Source organism: Canis lupus, chromosome 14 (genome assembly GCF_048164855.1).
Source record: "Canis lupus baileyi chromosome 14, mCanLup2.hap1, whole genome shotgun sequence".
Classification (NCBI taxonomy): Eukaryota; Metazoa; Chordata; class Mammalia; order Carnivora; family Canidae; genus Canis; species Canis lupus.
The window spans coordinates 37,430,575-37,458,565 of NC_132851.1; the positions used below are offsets into that span (position 1 = coordinate 37,430,575).

Here is a 27,991-nt window from a genome sequence, read left to right on the forward strand (position 1 = left end):
ATTTTAGTCTTTTAAAACTAACTCCAGAAACTTAGTTTGAAAAATTAGGAGTAGCTATGGTATCACGATGCTGAGATAGGAGTTTGGGCGGCTTTAAATCCAGCTCTATAAACACCCTATTAACAGGACAATAAGACATTTAACCTAGGTTTTGAACTGCACTTCACACAAGTATCACAGGGATTAAATATAAACATGTGTACAAAGACCGCGTGATCTAGAACATGCTACATACACACACAGTGAGGAAGCTGACGCCAATGATTCAGCAGCGAATACCTGCAAACCCACACCACATGGCAGCTCCTGGTATTAGCCTCATCTGTGGGCACAGATAGTGAGAGGCTAAATGATTTGCCCAAGATCACACAGCTATGTGTGCTGGCTCCACAGTCTGTGCTTCCACTTCCACACTAGACGCCTGCCACTCAAGAGTATAGTCCACGGACAAGCAGCACAGACATCATCAAGAGCTTGTAAGATCGGCAAATTGAATTTAAATTAAAAAAAATTTTTTTTAAAGTTTGTAAGAGCCCCACCACAAATTACTTAGGAAGAATCTGTGTTTTAACAAAATCACCACGTGATCATTATGCAAGATTTGTCTGGAAACCACAGCATTAGGACACCTGGATCAAAACTATCAAGTTATATAATAATTTTCTTTAGTGTATTTATTTATTTACTTCCCAACCCACTAATTCATCCTCTCGCTCCAACCAAAAAGTATTATAGTAGACTATATATAAGGTGTTCTCCTGGGCATCAGGATATCAGGAGAGATTGGTATTAGGAAAGAGACAGACTGGTAATAGAGCAGTGCACAGGAGACAGTCCCTGCCCCTATGGCCCTCATTAGGGAGACTATCACAGAGAAGTACATGAAAAAGTGTTAGGGGGTGATGTCAGGAAAATCTGTATCATCCAGACTTAGGGCACGGGTCAACTTCCTACAGAATATGAATTCCAAGCTGGGATCTTGAGAATGGGTATATCCAGCAAAAGACACGGCTGCAGGTGTAAGTCAATGATCCAGGGAGTCCATGCAAAGGCCAACGTGGCCTTCATTCAAACAGCAGAGAGGCTAGACAAGGCCCACAAGCTCCAGACGCAAGTGGGGAGCAAGACTGGTGTTAGGATATGCACCTGGGCAGCAAGTAAGCCCATTTAAACCAATCAGAAAGCTTCTGTTATAATTCTGACAGCACTAACTATGACCCAAGAAATGGAAAGACTTAAGAGCAGTAAAAAAAGTCAAGGTGGGGGGGCACCTGGGTGGTTTAGTCAGTTAAGCATCTGCCTTTGGCTCAGGTCATGATCCTGGACTCCTGGGATCAAGCCCTGCATTGGGCTCTCTGCTGAGCTGGAGTCGGCTTCACCCTCTGCCTCTCATCCTGCTTGTATTCCCTCTCACTTGCTCTCGGTCTCTTGCTCTCAAATAAAACCTTTTTAAAAAAAAAAGTCAAGGGCAGCCCGGGTGGCTCAGCGGTTTAGCGCCACCTTCGGCCCAGGGCGTGATCCTGGAGACCCGGGATTGAGTCCCATGTCGGGCTCCTGGCATGGAGCCTGCTTCTCCCTTTGCCTGTGTCTCTGCCTCTCTCTCTCTCTGTCTTTCAAGAATAAATAGATAAAATCTTTAAAAAAAAAAAAAAGTCAAGAGGACAGGGGTTGACTAAGGTGCACATATAAGATTAAAGGAAAGTCAGCAGCCATCTTCCTTGCTCAGGTAACTGAGTGGGAAAGTGGCACCATTCCACAGAGACATAGAACACAAGAGGGGCAGACACTGTTTGCGGAATGCGGATGAGCAAGAAGTAGAAGAGTCACTTCAGTTTGGTATTTGCTACCAGGAACAACACAGGCCCACACGCGTGAACTCGTGCAAATGGAGATGCTTCCTGCCTGGAGTCAAGGAGCAGGGAGCTGGACTTTTGGAAGGGGAATAAGCCTTGGTGGGCCCCATCTGCTCTCGGTTTGGGGGTGGAGAGGAGGCATCTGCTATTCTGTCTGGGGCTCTTTAAAGCCTTTTACAAAACCCTAGAATTTCACGGCTGTAACTGAGTCTTTGTACTCCTAAGAAAGAGATGTATGTTTACCTTTGGGAAAATATCTCCATGGGTTCTCTTTGGGGAGCACTATGCAAAAGCAAAATAGCTAATGACAACATGTAGTTAAACTACTGTGCATAATAAAATAATGATTTCCCTAATATGCAGAGATTGATTTGGACCGCCTTATGGTAAAAGCTGCTTCTCTGTATCTAGACTGGGGGCTTCCAGAGGTTTCTTTAGGTAATTTTTTATGCAGCATTATCATGCAAGGACTATTCTAAGCACTTAAAAATGAAATAATTTAATCCTCATAATAACCTTATCCCCCCCCCCTTCCAGATGTGGAAACAGAAGGGACCTGCCCAAGGCCACATGCCTAGTACATGAGACTCAAGGTCAGGCAGTCTACCTCCAGACCATGCTCCTGGGGATCCCTGGGTGGCGCAGCGGTTTAGCGCCTGCCTTTGGCCCAGGGCTCGTGCGATCCTGGAGACCCGGGATCGAATCCCACATCGGGCTCCCGGTGCATGGAGCCTGCTTCTCCCTCTGCCTGTGTCTCTGTCTCTCTCTCTCTCTCTCTGTGACTATCATAAATAAATAAAAATTAAAAAAAAAAAAAAAAAAGACCATGCTCCTGCTCACCAAGCCTTGCTACAGCTGGGTTTGCTGGGTTCCCATCTTCTCTTGAAAATGCTATCATTAGAGGCTTCACTCCTGCATGGCAACACACAGTGGAGTGTCACCAGGTACTCGCCCATCATCTGTTGTTACCACGCCCCACTGTCCTGGACTAAAGGCCAGCTGGATTTGGAATTGCTACCACACGCTCTTCTGTGGCCACAATGCTTCATGTATTCGTCCATTCATGCTTGTCCCCTATGGGCAAAGGAATGTGCCACGCCGCCCTTAGATTAATTAAGTCGAAAAACACTTCACCAAATTCTAGGCTAGGCAATGAAACAGATGTGTGAATATATGTATAATTCTACCCTGCAGAGCTTTCAGCCTAGTCCTCGCCCCTTCCACAGTTAGATGCACAGGTGCCACAAGGGAGGCTTTCTCTCCATGAAAGGGCAGAGAGGGAGAGGCCCAAGAGGCAGCCACAGGGCTTCAGGAATCTGCAATCCAAAAATCTCTATCCTTTGCTTCCAGAAAATGTTCTTGCATCAGGTCTTTGATGATTTAATCCTTTTGTCTCTTTCTGTTGGGCCTCCTGAATTCATGATCCTATTTTCTTTATTTTCTTACCCAATTTTCTTTCCTATGCACACGTTCTGAGAGGTATCTTCCACCTTACTTCTCACTACTTTTACTGAGTTTATATCTGCTTTGGTACTTTTAATTTTCCTGTTCTTTGAATGTACTTTTAAAAAGTATTCTGGGGAGCCTGGGTGGTATTGGTTAAAGCACATGACTCTCAGTTTTGGCTCAGGTCTGATCTCAGGGGGTCGTGTGATCTCAGGCGGTCATCAGATCAAGTACCGCATCAGGCACCTGGCAGTGGAATCTGCTTGGGTCTCTCTCTTCCTCTTCCCCTCCCTGGCCCTTCAAATAAATAAATAAATCTTAAGAAAAAAAAATAGATTCTGTTGGTCTTTCATGGATGCAATATCTTCCGTTAGCTTTCTGGAGATCTACTGAGATTTAAATGTTTTATCTTCTTTTAGCTTCCTTCTGCTTGTGGTTTCATCTTTATTACTCAAAACTGTTTTCTCTCTGTTTTGGCCTCAAATTGGGAAGCAAAAGCTGTCTTTATTTTCTTCTTATTGAAATATAATTTGCATATAACACATTAGTATTAGGTGTACAGCATATTGATTCCATACTTGTATATATTACAAAATGATCCCTACAATAAGTCTAGTTAGCAACTGGCACCATACAAAGTTACAAGAAAATTTTTCTTTTGTGATGAGAACTTCTACGATTTACTCTCCATGCAACTTTTAATATTATTAACTATAGTGACCATGCTGTACATTGTATCCCCACAACTTACATATAACTGGAATTTTGTACCTCGACCCTCTTAATTCACCTCCCCACCCCCATCTAGCAACCCACTGTTCCTTTCTCTGGATCTAGCTTTGTTTATTCATTTGTTTTGTTTTTTAGGTTCCACACTAAGTAAGATCATACAGAATTAGTCTTTCTCTAAAAGACTAGTCTTATTAATGTAGCATAATGCCCTCACTATCCATCCAGGTTCCTGAAAATGGCAAGATTTCATCTTAATGGCCAAATAATATTCCATTGTATGTATGTATGTATATGTGTGTGTATGCACGCACACACATACACACACACCATCTTCTCTATCTATTCATTCATTAATGGACACTTAGGTTGTTTCCATGTATTGGCTATTGGAAATAATGCTGCAGCACACATAAATCTTTTCAAATTAGTATTTTCACTTTCTTTGGATAAATGTCTCATAGTGAAATTGCTGGATCATATGGCTAATTCTATTTTTAATTTTTTGAAGAATCTCCATAAAGTTTTCCATAATGGCTGTACCAGTCTATATTCCCACAGCAGTGCACAAGGGTTCCTTTTTCTCCACACCCTCAGGAATACTTGTTTTTTCTTGTCTTTTTGATAACAGCCATTCTGACAGGTGTGAGGTGATATCTTACTGTGGTTTTGATTTGCATCTCCCTGATGCTGAGTGATGCTGAGCATATTTTCATGTATCTGTTGGCTATCTGGATGTCTTCTTCGGAACAGCATCTATTCAGATCCTCAGATCCTCTGCCCATTTTTTAAACAGATTTTTTTTTTTTTTTGGTATTGAGTTGTATGAGCTGTTCATGTATTTTAAATATTAATCCTTTATCAGATATATGAATGGGTCTCCCATTCTGCAGGCTGCCCGCTTTGCCCTCTTGTTGATTGCTGTGCAAAAACTTTTCAGTTTGATGTCGTGCCACCTGTTTATTTTTACTCTCCTGCAGAGGCTGTCTTTAAATACCTAGTTGTCGAGGAACCCTGTATATGCGGGTGATCTGGCAATCTGTGTGGTGAGCAGAGAATCAGCCACTTGGCTAGAGATCTCAAAATGTCAGAGTCGGCCTTTTCTCTTGGACCAGTATCCTTAGAAAAGAATGTTTCCACCTCCTGCCAGGATCGAGTAAAAGCCTCCTGACAGGATTCTGGGAGCCAAAAAGAAAGCAAGCATGGCTAACTTCACTTAATCCCCAATTTTGAGTGCGAGAATGCAATTTCCATAGTAAAATTTTTAACAACCCACAATGGGGAAAATAATTTACTACAATAGCATTTCAACTGTTACTACTTTCACTGGTTAGACACATCCCTCAGATTACCTAAAGTATCTCAACCTTGAGCTATTAACTTACTTTCTATGGGCAAGACACCCTAGAGATTACAGGACAGTTAAAACTTCACTTAAATCACAGAAATACAACAGCCCAATCTTATCCCTGAGCCTCTAACTGAGGAAGGCTGGAAATTCTACAGAAGACAGGTCTCAGCAAAAGGTTCACAAGTAGTGACTTCTGAGCAAGATCTTATTTTTTTTAATATTTTATTAATTTATTCATGAGAGACACAGAAAGAGAGGCAGAGACACAGGCAGAGGGAGAAGCAGGCTCCACACAGGGAGCCCAACGTGGGACTCAATCCTGGGTCTCCAGGATCACACCCTGGGCCAAAGGTGGCGCTAAACCGCTGAGCCACCCGGGCTGCCTCCTGCGTAAGATCTTGATTGAGAAGGAGTGCATGCTGCTTAATAATGTTAAGGACTGTGCCTGGCTCCCGCACTCCCCACTACGTAACTCTTAAATTACTAGAGGTTCCTTGTCTTGTAGAGCACAAGTAGTAATACCTACCCTGCTAGTTGAGATCACAAATGTAGAGTGTTTATATATTAGAGACAAAGTCAACATCCAATTCATGTAGTAGTTAGAAGGGTTAACCTGATTTCTCTAGGCCAATGAAAGGAAAATGCTGATTGTTCTCTAAATGGAAATCCTATGCGACTCCCCCCCATTTAATACTTCAAAAATTCCATCATAGCTCTAAAAAGCATCTTTCCTGTTACTCTTCAAAGCTCTATGAATCCTGTCAAAAAAAAAAAGAAGAAACAGACTATTGTTCCTACTATGGTAACATCTGGTATGTTTGAAATGTGTAATTAAATCCAATGACCAAATGAAGCACAAGTGTTCCATAGAATTTTCCCCTAAACCCTGCCCTATAAAAAAACAATACGCATTTTTCTAAACTGAAGATACACCAGCAGTATACCATTCCATCATGATCTCACATAAAAGTTAAAACAAAAAAGAATACCTAACAGTCTGGTATTATCTTCTCAATGATTCTGTCAACTTTACAACATGGTAAGATTTTCATAGTAAAAAAGGAGTGTTAGTATATGATATTCTAGCAGTATTCTGCTTCTCTAAAAAAATTTTAAGAAGGTTAACAAAACAGACCTTTGGGGAGATACAACATACTGGCCTCACTCTGGTTTACAAGGCCCTGGGTTTTTTCCTTGGTTTTTGTTTTTTTTTATTCAGACTATATATATATAAAATCTGTATTAAATATATATAAACATATATGAAATATATGTGTTATATTTATAAAAATTATATTTATAAATATATACAAATATATAAAAATAAATATATATCAATACAATATTTTTCTGTCAAGTATAAATAAAAGGAAAATTTATATTCACATCCCCTAAACTGAATACATAACATTAAACAAAAGAATGTGTAAAAAAGTCTCAAGCTGCAATCCAAATAAAATTTTGTAGAACACAGAAATCACCTATAGAGTTTGAAAAGCAAGGTGTCTGAAAATTAGAGGAACCCTCTCTGTGGAAGTGACAGCTAGAGGCTTTTTCTTCTGCCAGCACCTTGACACCTCTCACAGCACCACACAAAGACAACCGGAGTAGTACTAAGCAATGGGGGTGTCACAACACAGCTCCAGTGTGAATGTCTCCAACTAGAGCATGAGCCACCAACTAACCTCTTCAGACCTTCCTGGCGGCAGAGCCACACATCAGGACTTTGCCTGTCTGCACTCTTCCAGTCTGACCCTGCAGGAGTTGTCCTTCATCACCAAAATCCTCTGCTCCAGCAGCTCTCAGCCTCCTTCCTCAACATTCGAAGAATGGAAGGTGGCCATCCTTCCCCACCATTCTCCTCCCTCCTCCCTGGTTCTAGGAAGCTGTCTTCTTTTTTGTTATATGTTTTTGTCTGCATTTTTTCTAACAAATTCCTTTAATGGGGTACCACTTTATTATATATGTAATATTAGGGAACAGCATGAACATTTTCCACCTACAAACAACTGTTAACCATACTGTCTGGTCATCAAAAGACAGTATTCTAAGCATTTTAAATCTCCTATTTCAGATTTTGTGTATATAGTCTTTCCCCTCAGTTCTCAGGTTTTCGGAACCAGGCTAAAGTTACTGTGTTGATGTGTATGATCTCTTTCCAAACTGAGCATGATGCCAGACCTTCAGAGCTGCAATGCTGCATGGGGGCTGCACTTATGGTCCACTAGCTTTGCACCAAAGTCTAACATGTAAGATGCACAAATCTTGAGTGCAGAGCTCCACGGCTTTTGACATAAGCAAACACATACAAGCATGTGTGCGTCTCCATCCTTGGACTACTACTACACAAGATAGAAAACATTTCTGCTGCTGCTTTCTGGCCCTTTGTGACAAATACCGCGCCACCAAATGGGACTATGACTCCTAGTACTGCCACCAGAGACTGGTGCCTCCTAACTTTACACACACAGTCATGCAATGGAAACATAAGAGGAGGGCAGCCCCGGTGGCGCCGCCCGCAGCCTGGGGTGTGATCCTGGAGACCCAGGATCAAGTCCCACGTCAGGCTTCCTGTATGGAGCCTGCTTCTCCCTCTGCCTGTGTCTCTGCCCCCCTCTCTCTCTCTGTCTCTATGAATAAATAATATCTTTAAAAAACAAAAAGGAAACATAAGAGGACATCTCCAGCTTGTTTTATGAGAACGGCAGTTCTTGATATAAAAGTGCCACAAAAAAGGTCACAAGAAAAAAAATTAGATTGATATCCCTCATCAAATAGATTTCCTCAACAAAATATTGCATATTGGATCTAACAATATCTAAACAGGTTAATACATCATGATCAAGTGGGATTTACCTCAGGAATGCAATGCTGATTCAACAATCAAAACGCAATCCACCCATTATTTTAAAAAACAGAAAATTTAAAAAAAAAGAAAAAACAAAATTTCTACAATCAAATCGATACAGAAAAAAAAAACACTTGACAAAATTCAATACCTTCTCATGATTTAATTTTTATTTATTTATGATAGTCACAGAGAGAGAGAGAGAGAGAGAGAGAGAGAGGCAGAGACACAGGCAGAGAGAGAAGCAGGCTCCATGCACTGGGAGCCCGACGTGGGACTTGATCCCAGGTCTCCAGGATCGCACCCTGGGCCAAAGGCAGGCGCCAAACTGCTGCGCCACCCAGGGATCCCCCTTCTCATGATTTAAAAAAAAAAAAAGAAAAGAAAAGAAAAGAAAAATTCTCAGAAAACCAGGACTTAAAAGGAAAATTTTAACATTCAATAGAAGATATCTAAAAAAACAAAGACAAAACTATAACTAAATGCTATTTAACGCTGAAAACTCCCTCCATGGGGTTAGCGTATGACAAGAATACTGTAATGAAGGTGCTAGTCAAGGCGAGAGGGCAAGACAGAGAAATAAAAGACAAAGACTGGACGCTTTCAGCCCAGGGTGTGATCCTGGAGACCCAGGACCAAGTCCCACGTCGGGCTCCCTGCATGGAGCCTGCATGGAGTCTGCTGCACTCTCTGCCTGTGTGTCTGCCTCTCTCTGTCTCTCATGAATAAGTAAAATCTTTTAAACAATTTTTTAAAAAATAAATAAAAGACAAAGACTGGAAAGAAAAAGTTATTTTCAGATTACATGATTATAGATTTCTTTGGATTTTGGGGGATCCCTGGGTGGCTCAGCGGTTTGGTGCCATCCTTCAGCCCAGGGCATGACCCCAGGGTCCTGGGATCAAGTCCCACATCAGGCTCCCTGCATGGAGCCTGCTTCTCCCTCTGTCTATGTCTCTGCCTCTCTCTGTCTCTCATGAATAAATAAATAAATCTATTTTTAAAAGAAAGATTTCTTTGGATTTTCTACTTGCTCAAGTAAACCTCCAGAACTAGTAAGGCCACAAGATAAACTAACAAAATAATCTACTTCTACATACTAAGCCAAGAATTGAACTAACCCTACAAGTCAAAAAACTGTCCTTTAGGGCAGCCCAGGTGGCTCAGCGGTTTAACACCTGCCTTTGGCCCAGGGCGTGATCCTGGAGTCCTGGGATCGAGTCCCACATCAGGCTCCCTGCATGGAGCCTGCTTCTCCCTCCTCCTGTGTCTCTGCCTGTGTGTGTGTGTGTGTGTGTGTGTGTGTGTGTGTGTGTGTATCATGAATAAATAAATAAAATCTTTAAAAAAAAGAAAACTGTCCTTTACAATAGCATCAGAAAAGCATGAAGCTCTCCACACTAAGATCGGCTAAGGGAGACCACAGACCGAGTGACCTGGACAGGTCTACCAGAAGTCACAATACTGTTCACAGGTCAGTTCTCCCAAACTGATGCACAGACTAGACACAGCCCCAGTCAAAACCGAAGAGAACTAAAAGTCCGTCAGCTCTAGAAGCTGCTGTCACTGGCAAAGCACCCACCCTGCCCGTAAGCCCAAAGACTCAACAAGACTGTGCAACACAAGCTACACGAAAGCACCCCCACCAGAGCATCAGAGCACAGGAAAGCAGCCAACAGTGTGCTTGTCTTTTCACTCAAAGGAACAACATACTATGACCACCGGTTGGTTTTCAACATCAAACTCCTATGAAACACATAAAATAGGACTCATTTTCTACAACCTTCTAGGAAGAAAGGTATAAAGATGCAAACATATCACCTGAAGAAGTTCAAGATAATATACATGTGTACATAAACCCAGTTCTATGAACTACAGTCAATAACACTATATAATTTATACAAATATTACTCAAAAACAAAGCCAAAATACTGTGATAATTGTTTTAAAGTTAATTTTTCTCCTTAACTGAAAACTGATAAAAGTTATGAAATACAGAAAACTGTTAAATTTACAATAAATTCTTAATAGCTTGAACAATTACAGATGAATCTGAAATCAAAGACGTGTGAACACCATTTTAAAAACCGTGTCACTGACCATTTAGGCACTAGAAAGAAGTTTTCTAATTTTCACAAAAACCTCCACGACCTTTCCCATCTGCCTCTAGTGCTTTGAACCTCTGTCGCTGCAAGAAGACAAGGTGACTGAATCATTAATCCACTCACGTGCTCCCTACAGGAGTCCAGGAGGTGTGAGGCCCTGGGAGGGCAGCAATAAGCAGGACTGACCGGTTCCTCGCCTGTAGGGGGTGGGGGGGAGGGTGCATTTCACCGCAGGACAGCAGGACAGCAGGACAGCAGGACAGCAGGAGCAGTGCACCCCAGAGCGTGTGAGCTGGTGAAAAGGGCCAGCAGGAGCGGGCGCCGGGGACAGATGGGGACAGCGGTGAGGGCATAAGGGTGGTCGGGGGGAGGGGGGAGGACACACAACATGGGTTCATATAATGACTGGGGGACAGACAGACAGACAACAGAAGCTGGTGCACACGCCTCCCCGCGCTGGCGAGAAGGCCCTCGGTGAACTGAAGAGCTCTCAGACTGCCCCTGAGGAGAACACGGGGAAGCGGGCAGCCTCTTCTCCAAGGAGGAAAGGGAGAGGACCTGGGAGACAAAGAAATGATAAGAGCCCCCGTATAATTTCTGTCCGCGAGGGAGTTGACGTTAACGACACTCCCACCAGGCCTGAAGGGGGTCAGAAGCAAAGGGGAGCCCTTCAGGGAGAGCACCCTGGCCGGGCTGTGCTCCTCTCCTTGCCCAAGCACTGCCCACCTGCTGTGGCCTCAGCCTCCACCACGTGTTCGGTCCCCTACCACCCCCCACCCTCCCCGCCCTGCCCTGGATGCCTCCTAGTGCTGAGGAGCAAGTACTAGGAATCTAGGCGACAAGGCCCTAGTGGTTCCAGGTGCCCCCAGGGAGAGGGAAAGGCACTGGCGAGGCAGCAGCGAGGCACAGGAGCAGGCAAGGTGTGCAGAGGCCCGCAGCAGCACATGGAGCAGGGCCAGGTCGGTGGGCAGGGCTAAGACCAGAAGGCTGGGACCCCACGTGGGGACACTGATCCTGAGGGGCAGAGTGAGGGCTTCCAAGAGTCCCGCTCTCACCCCTCAGAGAAAGGGGGTGGAAGAGCAAGCCTTCCCTACTCGCCTCTCCACGAACCTTAATGCAGCCTCTGGCCATCATCAGCAGGAAAGCCCATCCTGATTTCCCTAAACACTCCACAGTTCACTTCTCAGTGCCTTTGCCCTCAGAATCCCCACCTTCTCCACTGGCATCAGACAGCACTGCCTTTAGAAAAATGCCCCATCCCACTTCCTAGCTGGAGGTTAAGTATATTGCTTACCTTAACTTCAACTATAAAGTGTAGGTAATTTAGTACCTATTTTATAGAGTTACTGGAGATATCACATTTTTTTGACAAATTGTCAAACCATCATACAAATTAATGGTTTTACTTCACCTAAGGCAAATGGACAATTGGCTATTGGAATAATGATAGAAGAGTGGAAAACATTTGTACATTTTCTACAAAACTCTCAGCTGCCTGAGAGTAGAGACACTGGCATTAAATCTTTCTTTAATACCACCTACCATAGTACGTGAATATAGTAGGTGCTTTGTAAACATTTGTTGCAAGGTAAGTAGTAAGTTGTTTGTAATAAAGGATGAAATTGAGGCTAAATGTTAAGTATGATAGATGGAAAAGCACTAGCTGGAAGAGGTGTTTTAATAAAGCACACTGAACATGGACTTTAGTGAAATTCTGGAAAAAAAAAAAAAGGAAAGAAAAGAAAAATGCCCCGGATTTCACCACTTTGGGGGGCTTTTTCACTCAACAATCACTGAGTGCTGATAATATGCCAGACCATATGGACTCAAAAAGCAGTAACATTTGAACTTGGCCCAAAGGAAGTTTACAACCAAGGAATGTGAGAAAAGCAAATAAACAAAGTTGAGTGAGTTACCAGCTATGCCAGTGTGTGCAGAGCTGATGCACAAAGATGCCCGAGCCCAACCAGGTGTCCAGATGAGACGGACAGATGGGCAGACGGGCACATGTGCACACGCATACACGTGCGTGTACGTGTACACACACACAAACGGCCATGCCTTAGGGCAGAATCCTGAAGGTTTCCCATTTAAAAAGAATGAATGGGGCAGCCCAGGCGACAAGCAGTTTAGCGCCACCTGCAGCCCAGGGCGTGATCCTGGAGACCCTGGATCGAGTCCCACGTCGGGCTCCCTGCATGGAGCCCGCTTCTCCCTCTGCCTGTGTCTCTGCCTCTCTCTCTGTGTCTCTATGAATAAATAAATAAAATCTTTTTAAAAAATAAGTAAATAAAAATAAAAAGAATGAATGTTCCAAGCAGAAGGAGCAGCCGAGCTTAACGGGGCATGAAGGGGCACCACCCGGCAGGGGCCTATCAGAGAACTAACCACACAGTGCCCTGGCAGAGTCCATCAGAGGCAGAGCCGGGGGTAGAGGCCGGTGGAGAGGGGGGCAGGCAGGGAACAGACTGGAACTCAGCTCAGCGTTCATTCTTACTGAGGGCCTAGTGTGTGCCGGGCACCACAAGGGGTTCCCTCATGCTGGGCACTCATATAAATCAGTCACTCTTCTGGAAAGCATTTAACACCTTTTACTGTAAAGGTAGATATCTAGACTATTTACATAAGTACAATTATAAAATAAATTCACACACTTACATATAAATATATTTCTAATCTGTTTTCCTCACGAGTCAATTAGCAACTCAAGCTGTCAGACCGGATGGCCACGATCCCAGAGGAGTGGCAGAGGCCCAGGGAGATAATTCCCAGGGAAGCGATCAGGCCCTGGGAGCCCGACTGAGACCCATCTGTTGAGAGAGCTAGAATTCGGTGTGTGCGCTGCTGTAGGAAGAGACTCAAACACCAATCTACTCCTCTCACCCAACTGTTCTTCGAGCATGTGGATTAGTTAAGTCTATAATTTATCCATTCATTAAGGGAATATTCATTTCTGCCAATACCTTGTCAAGCAGAAGAAAACCTGACGCTGTCCCTGACTATGTTGCATTTACTATCCAGCAAAGAAGACAAGAGAGCAAGCCGGTACAATATGTAACGGTCAATGCCGGTCACTGCTGTGCAAAACCAGCAGACAAGGCTCAGGGAGGGAACATCAGGGAGAACGCGGTTTACACAGACAGGGCTGAGAGAAGCTTTAGGCTCAGACATGCGAGGCCAGGAGGAGCAGGCCAAGCAGGGGAGGAAGAGGCACAGAGGCCTGACAGGGAAGAGCTCTGGGTGTCTGAGGGGCTCCCATGACAAAACAACTGCACTACTGATGAGCCAGAGGCCAAAGGCCTGAAGCTGGAGATGGTGGGGAGAGGCCAGATCAGGTGAGGCCTTGCAGGCCACGTTAAGGATTTGCAATCTTATCCAAGAAGAAGCCACCAGGGAGTTTTTAGGAGAGTAACACTGCATTCGTGTTTTTATAAACTCACTCCGGCAGCTGTGTGAAGAAGGATGAGGAGTGAGGAAACAGGAAGATCCAACAGGAAACCACAGAGAGAGATGAAGGTCTCCTGGCGCAGAGTGGATGCTGCAGAGAGGGGGCAGGGGGAGTAACTCCACACCTGTTCTGGAGCCAGGATGGTAAGGGTACTGAGATGGAGTGCTTCCATGCGGCAGGAAGCATCACAGAGGCCTGGGCCTGTGGCATGAGCGACTAAGTGCACGAGGGTCCAGCACGTTAACTAAGATGGGGGGACTTGGGGAGGAACAGATTTCAGGGGGAACAATTAAGAAGCTCTCTCAAGATGTGCATGTATGTGCAAGCTGACCACTGGAATCCAAGACAGAGACGTGAAGACAGGCTGCACACAGAACTCTCTGGATGGAGGGAGGGAGAGGGAGTTTAAAATATCGATACAAAAAAAGCATGACTAAAAAAAAAAAAAAAAGCATGACTTCAACCACAGGACCCAGAATCACATACATAAACAATTACTGGTATACTCAATCTCCATTTGCTACTGAAAGATCTAGAAAAAAAATCGGCACGCACACTTGTCCTAACAAGCACAGTCCTGACACTTCTTGAATCCTTTCCAGTCTCTCAGAGAGACGAAACAAATAAAGGGCACACTCATGTCATCTATGAACTTTCCAAACAGGGCTTTCTGCATTCAATAACCTTGCAACCAAATACAGCACTACAGCACTGCAAACATTTACTTCCACACTCTGAATTAAAACTGCCTTTATTAAGCCTAGGAAATCATGATGTAGTTCAACACATGTCATAACAAAGTCATTTTAAATACATGAAAATGTTATCAGCTGTGGGAGTGACCTGGGGGGGGTTTCCTTACCCTAACTCTGCGATACAATAAACTGTATCACAGAGACAGCCACAGATGTCTTAAGGATACCTTAAAGTTTTCAGTTCAAAGTATACAAATATAGCTCTGTTCTATTATTTTTAGCCTGTTCTACTAAGTATATTGTGTCTTCTTAAATTGGGACACTGCTGTTTTTGAGGTTAATGTGGCTGATAAAATCAAATGTGAGGTTTCAAATGTCTAACTGCAAATAGAGATTAACAGTCTCCAGACTTGAGGGCTTTATTTTGTCTTTATCTAAAAGTAGTAACTTTTATACTTGAAAATAACCAATTCAGCGAATTCCTATACATCAATATCTTTGTCTTTATCACACAGCAAAAATTAACCAGAATAAAACCTAGAGTTTCCTGCCTTCCTGGCCTGGTACAGAGAAGTGTGCTGAGAAGCTGGCACACTGTGTACCCCCTGGGGAGGCGGTGTACTCAGCCCTGAGAAGGGGACAGGGTGACAAGCTCCTTAGTGTCGTCAGACACCTCCTCTTGAACGATCCAGAATCACTTGCTCTGCCAGTCAGCAAATATAATGGGAAAAATAAGTTGCTTCCATCAGTTGCTTTGGAATGAGCAAAAACACCTCAGTCTCTCTTTTCTTCTGAAGTTCATATTTGTAAAGTCACTTTGAATTACTTAAAAACCCAGGAAGCAATTATTTAATATCCCATTGTTACTGGATTCATAGACTTGAATCTAACCTAGACTTAGTAAAATCAGAGCCTTATTGCTAAGGATCAGTGCTAACAGAGGACTGTCACACCACGGAGGTGGCGTTGTATAATGGGTCCCCACAAGTCTGGGGGAGGGCAAAATCTTCAACAAGTATAGTACAGAACTCTCTGCCTCTGAGCACTCATTACTAGTCAAGCTCAATTATACTGTGCAGTCCTCAGGTGAGAAATTACAGTTTTTAAAAGTTCCCATCCCCAACACCCTTTAAAAATCAATAGTTTGAATTTAACTCAGCAACATCTTTACTTTAAATACCTAAATCAGGAAATAAAGTGACAGGTGCTTTGTTCAGAGAAAGAGAGCATCACATTAAAAGAGTTCTAACATCACAAGTTTTAGAAATGTTTAAAAGGGGTGCTGGCTCAGTTGGTGGAGCATGTGACTCTCTTGATATCAGGGTTGTGAGTTCAAGCCCCACGCTGGGTGTAGAGATTACCTAAAAATAAAATCTTTAAAAAACAAAAGAAAGAAATCTTTAAAAGCCTAGACAAGAATTACTAGATAATGCTGACAACTTGGTAAACGAAAAGTGATCTAACAGAGAAACTATGGTCTGGCACTAGCACCTCAATGTCCTGGCGGCTTTAGAAGTTTTAAGCTAGACACTAACCTGAATCAGTCTGAAGGTCTACTTATAATACTGCAGGTCTTTACCCAGCGCACAGGTTTCTTCCTTTTAAAAATCTTTCCTTAACGTGATACTTGAATATATTCTTTAAAGTAATAATAAATATTTGTATTAAATTCTTTATTATGAATTTCATCTCCTAAGGATAACATTCACTAGTACTTTAAAAGAAGCAGATAAATTATTGGTCTTATTCATACATGGATTATACAGCATTTGTGACTTGTAAACATGCTTTCCAAACATTGTCTTGAATGTTACAATGAAAATATATTTTATATTTATATTTTTATGCAAATAAAAACCCTAACAACATTAAACTAGAAAATGTTTATTCACAGTATTACTGACCCTAAGTGATAAGCCCACCTTACAATAATACAAAGTTTCAAATTAAATACACAGTCTTTATGGTAAGTAAAGAAAACCAATTTTTGAAATAAGAAAAACCAGATCACTTTTTTCCTTCAGTCCTATTTAAGATAAAATTAGTCTCTTTATTCTTTAAAAACTTTCACATCACAGAACGGATATGGGTGCCTTAATTAAAACACACAAAATAAAACATAAAACTATAAGAGACAGGACAAAGCTTTAAAAAGATAACTTAGTTAAAATGCACTTCCATAAAAATATTTGTATTTACTTTTCTAGAAGCTATCTAGGTCAGTCATTTTATGCAAGAGCTGCAAACCTATACCACATCAAGTTCTACTTTTCTTTAAATTTAATTGTAAATCTATGTGAAATAAAGTCTGAAAAACTCTTATCCACCTTTTTAGTGCAAAAGCATGAGTCTGAGTAAAATTTAAACCAAATAGATTTTTAAGTTATGTATACCTTTAGCCCAACACATTGGAAATGGACTACAGCCGCTCTTCTCCATACAGACGGCACCTGCTGGTCTCAGGGCCTCTCGGCCCGCCAGTTCCAGCAACATAAACTCAGGCCTCTCAAGATCAGGCCAGGCGTCCGCGCACCAAGTCCCCGTTCATCGCTCCCACAGGGTTCGCTTCGATCCACAGCCACACTAAGTTTCCCCTGTGCGCTCCTTCTGTCAGAGCTTGAAGCAAAATTTGGGAGGTGCTCCTTCTGTAATATTTTCCAGCAGCTCGCAGAATGCCTCTCAGTTACAGAATCTTCTCCTGCTTCCGCAATCTGAAACACAGACCATCCTGGCTAGATTGAGCTCCTGAGCAGAATGAAACCAGCTAGTAATGTGACCCCACCGGCCTGGGTGCCTAGATTCATTCAGGGAAGGAGAGAGGGAGGGAGGGGAAAGAGGCCAGCAGCCAGGACCTGATTAATATGCTAATCCCGCCCTTCTGCTCAATTCATCTGGCAGGCTTCTGCTCACAAAACCAACAGGCTATTCTAAAATTGAGTACGCTGCAAATCAAGTCTGACCCAGATCATGTCTGTAGATGGCTCCTCCAACTATTTTTGTTTTCAAAGTCATGCCTCGGGCCTATTACCAGCCTAATTCTGACCTTAAGCCTTAAGGTAACCACCTTGATGAAAAGTAAATAATATTGGGGGAAAAAAGCTTGATCAACATTAAGAAGTCTGTAAAGACTATGTCTACAGGAACCCAGATATTTCAAAGGTAAAAAATCTTTTTCAGGTTGACTTACTTTTTCAAAGTAAGTTTGCAAATTTATAAAACTATTTAGAAAACACATAACAACAAGAGTTTGAAGTTGCAAGATTCTATTAAAATTAGCTTAGGGATACTGAGGAATCCGAGATACCTGATTTCTTAATTTGAAAACACAAGTGAGTACTAAACCTATACTGAAGGACAGAAAAAACACTCTAACAATCTGTAGTAGTTAACTTTTTAAAAAAATGCAGAGCTAGTTACACTTTTTCCATTCAAACTGAGAGATAGTCACCGTCATCTCTAAAATTTAGCTATTTAAACACTTCCACTTTGGCAGTAAGACAGTAATAAACTGGGCTCCTACAGCCTCTGTTGTCTGAGTACACGGAATACACATTCAAGCTCTACCCAGTTCAGCTATCCTATTATGTGGGTAATTCTGTTAGTAGTAAATCCCATACACTAAGAAAAAAAATCAACTCCTCTACTTAACTGTGAACATGACCGAGACTTTATGAATTCACCAACTTGTGAAAACAAGAGCTGAAAAAGGCTAGGGGAACAAGAGGCCTATCTGTGTCCCGTGATGCCCCAGGACAGCTAGTTTCATTTCTGATACGCTACTCTCGATGATGGATTTGTCTCCAGGCGTTACATTCAGCCTCCTAATAGCAGTCAGAGCTCGAATAACCTCTTGGATGCCCCTGGTGAAAACATATCATTCACCAGAGAGAACTCTGACCCCAGACAACACTGGGAAGAAAAGAGGCTCCAGAAAAACACAGGCGAGCAAGCTAGGAAAGAAACAGAAGAAACAAGCGGATAGATCACCATTACTGAGGACCCTCAGGACAAAAAGGCCATCTTAGGAGAAATCCAAGCACATCCCACAAGCAAGTCCGGTGTCTGACACAGGCCCCTGAGAACGGCTTGCGGTTTAATTTGAACCTTCAAATAATAGATGTATCAACAACACAAGCAAACAATGAGTCTCTCTTGGAACTTAGGACTCTAAAGTTAAAAAACAGAAGCTACCTTTACTAGCTGCCAACAATATTCTACATACCAAATATTGGTCACACCCAATTTTCACGTCTTCTAAGCAAAAACAGGGCTGTCACATCTTTTAAAGATGCATTAAAGATGGAGTCAAATATCTAGGAAGTGACACTGCTTCACTGAGCCCACCTGTCACCCAAGAAGCCAGGGGTCTTTACGTATACACACACACCCAGAAAGGGTTTTTGAGCCAGACTGAATAGATGTCCCAGCACCACCTGCACAGAAGAGACAGGGGTTGGTGCAAGCAAGTGGTGGCAGTGCCTGGAGCCTCCACGCAGTACAGGAGGGGAGGAGAGGACAGACAAGGGAGAGGAAAAGTCAAGTCTCTAACTGCAGAGTAACCAGTGGGTGGCAGCTTTCTCTCCCACCCCACCAAGCTTTCTGTTTATCTCAATATCCAAGTATCACTTCCTCATGTGCAAAGTCCTGACGGTAGAAAAGATGACAAGATCCAAGAAGCAAAGACCCCTCCAGGCCACCAAGCAGAGCCCCACTGGAAGCAGCAGCCACGCAAGAGCCGAGAAGCAATCAGGCTGCTGAGAAGAACAGACAGGCAGAAGAGGAAGGGTCTGTGCCAAGCAAAGGAAAAGCTACTGTGCTCAGCACTCTCAAAGAGAAAAACCATCACCCTTCACTCTTGACACAACCCCAACAAAGCAGTTCATTCCCCACAAGTACCAAAGAGGAGAGTGCAGTTCAGGTGGTGGGGCACAGGCCTAAGGTCAAACCGCTGAGAGATTACACGAGGACTAGCCACTCTGGACAGCATCACTCCTGTTTTCTTCCAGCTAAACAGGAAAAACCAATTATGCTCTTAGATTCCCAATTCCTGAAAAGAGCAGGAAAGGCCTACAGTTAATGGTGGGGCAAGTGAAAAGATGAGCAGTCCCTTTATGTGCTCTGAATAAGAAACTCTACAAGCTAACATAAAGGCTGTCATTCATTAAAAAGTTCTATGGTCTCTTTAGAAAATTCTATAGTATCAGTAATAATTAAGAGCAATCCAGGGAAGTCCTATTTCACAGGTAAACTCCTAATTAAAATTTACAAGAAAGATGCTACTATTTTCTTGGACCTCAATCCATAGCCATCCTGGACTCCGATCTGTCTCTTTCCTCAAAGCAATCCATTAGCAAAACCCAACATCCTTGCCTTTAAAAAAAATCCGGACAGTGTAGGTGCCCCCACCGGCCCCACCACCCTACACTCTGTTCCCAACCAGCTGCCACACCAGCCCTTTCATGATGCCAATCACACACCATTTCACTCCTCTGCTAAAGCTCACCACAGTTCCCCAACTCTGCCAGGACCAGTGCTTAGGTACTCAGCCCTGTCCGTGAGGCCCTGTGCATGTGGCTCCCCTCCCACCTACACCCTCTGTCTCACTGTGGCCTGGTTCCGGTTTCCTGGGCTTCAACACACTGACCTCCCTGCTGTCCTCTGCCCACACCAGGCCTGTCCCATGCCCTTTCCCTGCTTCACTTCCCATGGCACTTACACCTTCTCAATACCATGTGACTGACTTACACAGTATGTTTATTGTCAGGCTGCCCCCACCACAATCCAATCACCATGGTAGGAAGGAATCTGGTCTATTTTACATATATCATCTTACAGGCCTTATTATTGAACTGGTAAGAGGTACAGGCCAGATTCTGCACATCCAGAATATACAACCTACAGGTAACAAGGAGATGGCAGAGGGAATTTCTATTCTCTTTTAGAGGCCACGACCACAGAAAAGGCATCTAGATGTTCTAGATGTCAGGACTCGGTGCTAAGCTCACTGATGGCATGGCCTGCCTCAATCTCAGGCACTGCTTTACCTCTGAAACTCCACTCAGCACAGGGGCCTGATTAAGTATTCACTGAATACGTGAAGTAAACTATATGAATATATAGTTTCAAGACATATAAAAAGAATATTAAAAAATGGAGAAAGAAAAACTGACATAAAATCTAGGAAACCCATGTGGACTGCCTCTCCCCATCCCACGTGAAAAATAAGTCACACAATTGTATTCTGGTACTCCTATGAGAACTTCCATTGCAAATTTCTGTAGAACAAAACGAAAATATTGTGTGAGACTAGAAAGAAGTCCTTAGAAGTCTAGCAAACAAGGTGATGATGAGCAGGATCAGGAAGCAGAAAAAGGAATTCCAAAACCCTTCATATACTGTGCAGCTAATACGACTTCCCTAAAGAAACCTGGCTGTAGGTGAGAAAGTCACTGGAAAGGACTACAAAGAAAGAAGCCAAATATAAATGTCACCAAAAGCAGATCACACAAATGCAAGTCTGATTCTCACACTTCTAATACAGCTATACAGTTTTATTCATTGGCGTTAAGTAATACTTAAGGGCAGTAATTAGAAGAATAAAGCCATGGTAAATGCTGTCAAGTCAGTTAACAGGAAGAATGTGAAAGAAAACCGTAACTCATATTATACATACAGAATTCAAAATTTACCTCTCTTATGTGTTTTATGTGTTTTTTACCTCTCTTCTTTTATGTCTGTTTGTGTTAATCAAGAATTACAGATTTAAATAAAATCAACACTGTTATACTACGGTGGCTCCAATTAGCAGCTGGTCATTACAACACACCCTAACTTCCAAAAGCTGGGTATCCTATCCTAAATTTAATTCTATTAAGACTCACAGAATTATCACTTCTATGTGCTTCACTGTTTCCACCAGAAAACAGAAATAACTTTTCTAAAAATCTTAATCTATCAACATAAATTAAGACTTGATAAAGACAAAAGAAATGTAGTGATAAGGATAGAATCATGTTCTGAAGACAAATAAATAATAGGTCTCAAAATACAACATACTCCAAAAGGTGATGATGTTACTTGCTGTCCTTGCAAAGTGTCTAACAATTACTATACCTCCTCCTTCTGTTACTCTGAAGGAACTCTGGGGAAGCTGAGGAAGGCACTACATTTGCATCTGGAAGATACACAGGAACCCCAGTCCTGTGAGACAAGGAAAGACTCATTTCACCATCCTGAATTTGTCTGTTCATCTGTCCAAGGACAATGGCAATACCTATCACCTGAGTACTGACTACATGCCAGTCATCAAGTAGCATAACAGCAATACTAGTAACAATGAGACTATGATACCGATATAATGGGGATACTAAGTCAGTGCTCACTCTGTGCCAAGCCCCATCCTAAATACTTTAAAAATATGGACTCAGGTATTAATAAACAACTTCATGAGGTAGATTCTATGACCCCCGTGTAACAGGTGACAAACAGAAACATGGAGAGCTGAGCAACTTGTCTGAGTTCACAGACCTCCTGCATAGCAAAGCTGGATATCACACTTGGGCAGTCAGACTCCAGAGTGTGCTCCTTCATTAACTACTGTAGAACTTCACCTATTTTCTTTTTCCTTTTTTTTTTTTAAGATTTTTTTTTTTAATTTATTCATGAGAGACGCAGAGACATAGGTAGAGGGAGAAGCAGGCTCCCCCACAGGGAGCCTAATGTGGATTCAATCTCAGGGCCCCAGGATCACAACCTGAGCTGAAGGTACATGCTCAACCTCTGATCCAACCAGGTGCCCCTTCACAATGAATAATTCCAAAGACCAAAGACTTCACAAGCCACACGTGACAAAAAGGCACACTGAGGAACCGAGAAATGAAGCAACATGCTTGATGTCATAGCTAACTGGTCGGTGGCAGAACTGGCACCAGAACTGGGACACCTGCCAGTGCACACACCCTAGCCACCACCTGTAATGACACCACCTCCGGAGGCTGCAAAGATTTCCAGAGAACCCGGAAACAGGCCTCACTCAGCCTACAAAGGCCTATAAAGGATGCCTGAACCACACAAAGAATATGAGACAGACAGGCTGCTCTCATCCCCATACAACACTCTGATTCACCAAATTCTGTGGCTCCCATGACAGTCCTCTGGAGTCTGTGATCCCGACCCCGGCCGTGGATGGATAACTAGCCATCAGTGTACCTGCTGGACATGTAGGTGGGACCGGGAAGATGTATCACAATCACCAAGTAATAAACATAACAATGAATTAAGCATGAAATCTATAAAATACAAGATGTATAAAATAGAAGAGAAACCGCAACTCTAAAGAGGCAGAAAACTGTGAACTTATCCTCAATTCAGTTAATACTCAACTGGAGTATTTTCACCACACAGACATTTCACATGTATTTTGCCACAGAGGAGATGAAAGCTAAATTATCTAGGTTTAGAAACTGTTGGGAGGGCACGGTTTGATGGCTCAGTGGTTGAGCATCTGCCTTTGGCTCAAGTCATGATCCCAGCTTCCTGGGATCAAGTCCCACATCAGGGAGCCTGCCTCTCCCTCTGCCTGTGTCTCTGCTTCTCTCTCTTTGTCTCTCATGAATGAATGAATGAATGAATGAATGAATGAATGAATAAAATCAAGGAAGGAAGGAAGGAAGGAAGGAAGGAAGGAAGGGAGGGAGGGAGGGAGGGAGGGAGGGAGGGAGGGAGGGGAGGGGAGGGGAGGGGAGGGGAGGGGAGGGGAGGGGAGGGGAGGGGAGGGGAGGGAAACAGTGGGAGGTTACTTGCCACCAAATTTAAAAGAGAAAAAAAAGGCTCCTGAAATCTGAAAGAAGATGTAACTTGAGTTTTCCAAATATACTAGTAGAGGCATGGTAACACAGAACTTGGGCAAAAAAATCACCAAAATTGTCAACCCAACCATATGTGTTATAAAACAGAGTGGGGGTTTTTTTGGCTTATATTAACCAAATAATAAATATCGAAAGATAATCAAGTAGTTATTTATTTTAATGTTAACACCAATTGAATAAACTTTCCAACTCCTATTTTACTGAACATGCATATACACAGCCAACTTACTTTTATCATTTTGTCATCATAGACTCTTTTTCACTGGGGAAATCTAGTTTACCTACAGTGTGATCATTCACTTGATGGATCGAGCAGCAAAGTGCTCTGTTTGAAGGACTGCGGCAGAGAGAACCTGCCATGGCTCAAGGGCAGTCAGGCTGAGCAGTGACACCCACACAGCTACACGGGAAGGCCCAAGGGCAGCACTGGGCCCTGCTGGCAAATGGGTCCCTTCTACCACATACACTGCCCATTTTCAGAAGTATCAGCAGCATCGTACGCGTCCGGTCCTTCCTCTAGCCGTATGCTAAGTAGAGCCCTGAAGAAGATGGTTTCTCTTCTCTTTTTTTATTTATTTTTTATTTTTTATTTTTGGTTTCTCTTCTCAAACAGCTACACAGTGGTGGGTTTTCTTTGTCAATGGCCCTCTTCTATGCTTTTGGTTTTGTCACACTGGTATCAGCAGATATTATTCCAATTTAGCCTTTAATTTATAGAGTTATTTTTCCAATTCTCCCTAAAACTTTTTATCATCAAAAAATGTTAAAAACTAACCCCACACCTATCAGGATGATTACCTTTTTTTTTTTAAATGAAAAACAGGAAATAACAAGTGTTGGCCAGGATGTCAAGAAGCTGGAACCCTTGTGCACCATGGGTGGGAATGTAAAATGGTGTGACCCATGGTGCTATCACCTCAGGGAACAATGGGGAAAGGTGTGCCTGGGTGGCTCAGTCAGTTAATCAGCTGCCTTTGGCTCAGGTCATGATCCTGGGGTCTTGGAATCAACTCCCACATTGGGCTCCCTGCTCCTCGGGGAGGCTGCTTCTCTCTCTCTCTCTCTCTGCCCTCTTCCACTCTGTCATGAATAAATAAAATCTGAAAGGAAGGAAGGAAGGAAACAAACAATGGGGACAGAGTTTCAGATGCGCAAGATTAAAAAGTTCTAGAGATCTGTTTCCCAATAACATGAATAAATGTAACACTGCTGAACTGTACACTTAAAAATGGTTAAAATGATCAAATATGTTATGTGTTTTTTATCACAATAAAAAATGTTTAAAGAATGTTAAAACCACTTTAAAGGAGTGTCTCTCATTTATTTTACAACAAACACGAATAGAATCGTGTCTACTTTTGTAGATGAGGGAAAAGCCTCTACATGTTAAGAACAAGAGGTGGGAAAGGGCAAAGACAATCACCAATCCTTGAGTGAGGACATGATCTAGTCCAATACTTCAAGGGAGCTTCATGTGGCTTTTTTAAAAAGTTAACCCCGTTATGAACTCTGAGATAATCACCAACACATTGTGAAGACTGATAAAAGGAGCTCTCACTTAGAATGGAGTCTGCAGGCCAGCAGGGGTGCCCTCAGTCCTACCTCTCCTCCTCAACTGCAGGCCCAACAACGGAGAGATGCACCCCACAGGCAAATAAGTTAGTGCTTTACTACCCGGCAGAGGGAAGGATCCTCTTCCCTCCCAACTACCCCCTTTCCTCTATAAAAGAGCAGTCCTCTCCTTTGTTCTGTCTACAGTTCTATCCTAGCTTGCTTGTCAGGGTTTCTAATTTTTTGCTGTTACTGAATAAACTCATTTTTGCTGATAAAATAACTAGCAGTTTTATTTTTAAGGTTAGCAACACTATTTTCAAGAAAGAGAGAGCTGAGACTGAGAGAGGATAAAGGACTTGGGGTTACGATAGGACTTTGTAAAATCAAAGCCTCATGAGACTCCAAAGCTCAAATCAATTCATCTTTCCACCACCCTCAGCCTGAGAGCCTGATGCCATCCACCCAAGCTTACTGTCAAGTATTCCCTGAATCCCCACCTGGCCATATACTAGATATATGATCCTGGGCACTTTTTAAAAAACTTCTCTGTAGAACTTGGTTTTCCCATCAGTGAAAGTTCAAAACAGCACTCACTTTCCACAGCTGTCATGAGAATTAAGTATTATAAGTATAAAGGGCTTTGAGAGTACAGCATGACTAGTGCACTATTCTGCATCTCCTGTTCACTGTTCACTCCAATTCACTATTGACACAGTGAATTAAGCACTGGGGATCTGCAAAAATAGGGACAGAGTTCTGGCCCCTAAGGAGTTCAGGGCCCACGAAAAGACAAGCACTTAAGTCACTGCACCCACAAGTCCAGCTCCTGCCAGACTGGTATAAGAAACCTCTAATAATCCCCTTGAAGGTTTAAGGCAGTTTGAGGCTTACATGAGTCATAAGTTTATTACAATACTGAAAAACTAGGAATGGCCTACATGCTAGTAAAAGAGAAATGAGCAAATAAAGTCTGGGAAAAGGTATTTGCCAAAAATTTTTCACTGACAATGGAAAACACTCATTAGTGAAAAAAGCCCACATAGTATAAAAGAATAATGTTAACTCCCATTCCTAAAATGCAAAAATTTTCAAAATCTATACATTTTATATATGTATCTCAAAGGGTTTTTTGAGAGGACGCAAGAGCACTTACGAGCTGGGAGGTGGAAGGCAGAGGAAGAGAGAATTCCAAGCAGGCTCTATGATCAGAGTGGAGCCCTATGCAGGGCTCCATCTCATGGCCCTGAGATCATGACCAAAATCAAGAGTCAGACGCTTAAATGAGCCACCCAGGCACTCCAAGATATATATTTTTAAAAATAAAAAAGTATAGAAGATTATGTAGACTGTGGTATTTCATTGCAAAGGAAAAATACATGCACATATGAGCTTCCTGGTATATGCACACATCACCCACAGACATTTACAGAATTATGAACAATGACTCTTCCCTACAGAGAATTCAGCAGGAAGAAAATCAGGTTACAGAGGGGAGGTTCAGGATCCCCTGCCCACCAATTTGAATTTTGTGCCATGTGTATTTCTGTTCAAAATAATAAGCATACATAAAAAGTAACTATTTTAAAGAAACAGTATCTAGTGAAGTCCCCAATATTTCCCAAGAAAGCAATCCTTTCTAAGTAACACATGCATCAAATAACAAATCAAAAAAGCAATGAGAAAATGTTCAGAACACAGTGATAATAAAACTAGAACATCAAAATCTTTAGAACACAGCTGAGAGTGTTTAGAGGGACATTTCAAATTTCAAGTGCTTATATTTAAAAGGTAAAAACATCAATTGTCTATGTTTTTAACCTTAAGAAAATAATAAAAATAAGAGGAAATTAAAAAAAAAAAGAGGAAATTAAACTCTATGCAGAAATAAAGACAGAATAAGGAGCAATGCTGCACATTAGCACACAAGGCTACTAAAGGAAAATGAGTAATACTGACCCTAACTTTATTTAAAATTTTGGTATCTTCTTCATTGTGGATTTTTTTTTTTGCGTTAATGTTTAAAACAAAACAAAACAAAAAACAAAGAAAACACTGCATCAAGCTATTACTTGATTACTGAGGTTTTCAGTGGCCCCACGAATGCCTCACCAAAATCCTGGCCCTCCCCACATTCCACTCTCTCCCAGGGGCTCCATCCACCTCAACCCCAAGGCTCCCCACACCCAGGCCTTATCCCCTAGTTTGTAAAACTAGAAACATTTCTGCCCAAAGCATGTTAAATACAATCACTCAATTTTAGAAGTTCTCTTCTGAGGACAAAAAGGATATTTAACGCTTCTTTTTCAAGGACCAGAACCACAGTAATTCCTGTTAGAGCCTTATCCGTCTTACTTCAAAGAGTTACAATGAATTTTTTCCAATGGACCAGCAAACTCCTTGATTTATAAATGTCTGAATTTAAATAAAGGAGGCAAGCCCTAAAAATCTGTTAGCAAAATAAATACTTGATTCTGGATATCGCCGTGTCCTATGACATGGCAAAAATCCTAACATTCTTTCCTTCTTACTCTAGTCCAAAGGGCCTGACAGCAGCAACACCTCAACTCCACAAGCCACACAAACCTCGGCAGGACAAGACCATTTGTAAATGGCTGACTTATTTATTAACAGATTCCTCCTTCCCTCTTCTTTTAAACCAAGAAATTAATCTCTAAACCAAAATGAAAAAAAGAGAGGTGAGATTTCTGAATCCAGGAAGAATGCAACACCTGGCAGCAGGAACCTGTGAAAAGCACAGAAACACACTCATCAGAGAGCCGCTGAGGCAGTGGGAACGGGAGAAGCTGTGAGAGCTTCGAAGGATGAAGAGCCCAGAAGCTGGGCTGGGCTTGCATGGCTGCTTTCACCTTTGCCATCTATTTGTCAATTCGGGGGACGAGACAGAGGCTGGGAACCCAGGCTCTGCACACACACAGAACACACACAGCGGCCACAGCAACAAGACAAGGTTTGGCAGGCTGGGCACCTAGAGGCAAACGCAGCATATTTACTGCCACGCATCATCCACAATAAAAAGCAATGGTGCCAACACCTGCCACAACATGGATGGGACCCTGAGCAAGATGCTGGACACA

The 27,991-nt window shown here is 42.5% G+C and overlaps 1 protein-coding gene across 7 annotated transcripts in view; it reads right to left on the bottom strand.

Annotated features, from left to right (window-relative positions):
* Window positions 1-27,991, bottom strand: part of PTK2 (protein tyrosine kinase 2) — a 266,922-nt gene that overhangs the window by 193,904 nt on the left and 45,027 nt on the right. For 4 of the 7 annotated variants that reach the window (XM_072774657.1, XM_072774652.1, XM_072774650.1 and 1 more), the window contains exon 3: window positions 16,869-17,186. The exons of 2 other annotated variants lie outside the window; for them this stretch is intronic. In XM_072774657.1, coding sequence (XP_072630758.1) covers window positions 16,869-16,968 — 100 coding nt within the window. In that variant the 5' untranslated portion in view covers window positions 16,969-17,186. Of the gene's footprint in view, window positions 1-16,010; window positions 16,114-16,868; window positions 17,187-27,991 lie in introns of all 7 variants that reach the window. One more of the 7 variants, XM_072774654.1, reaches the window with a different exon arrangement.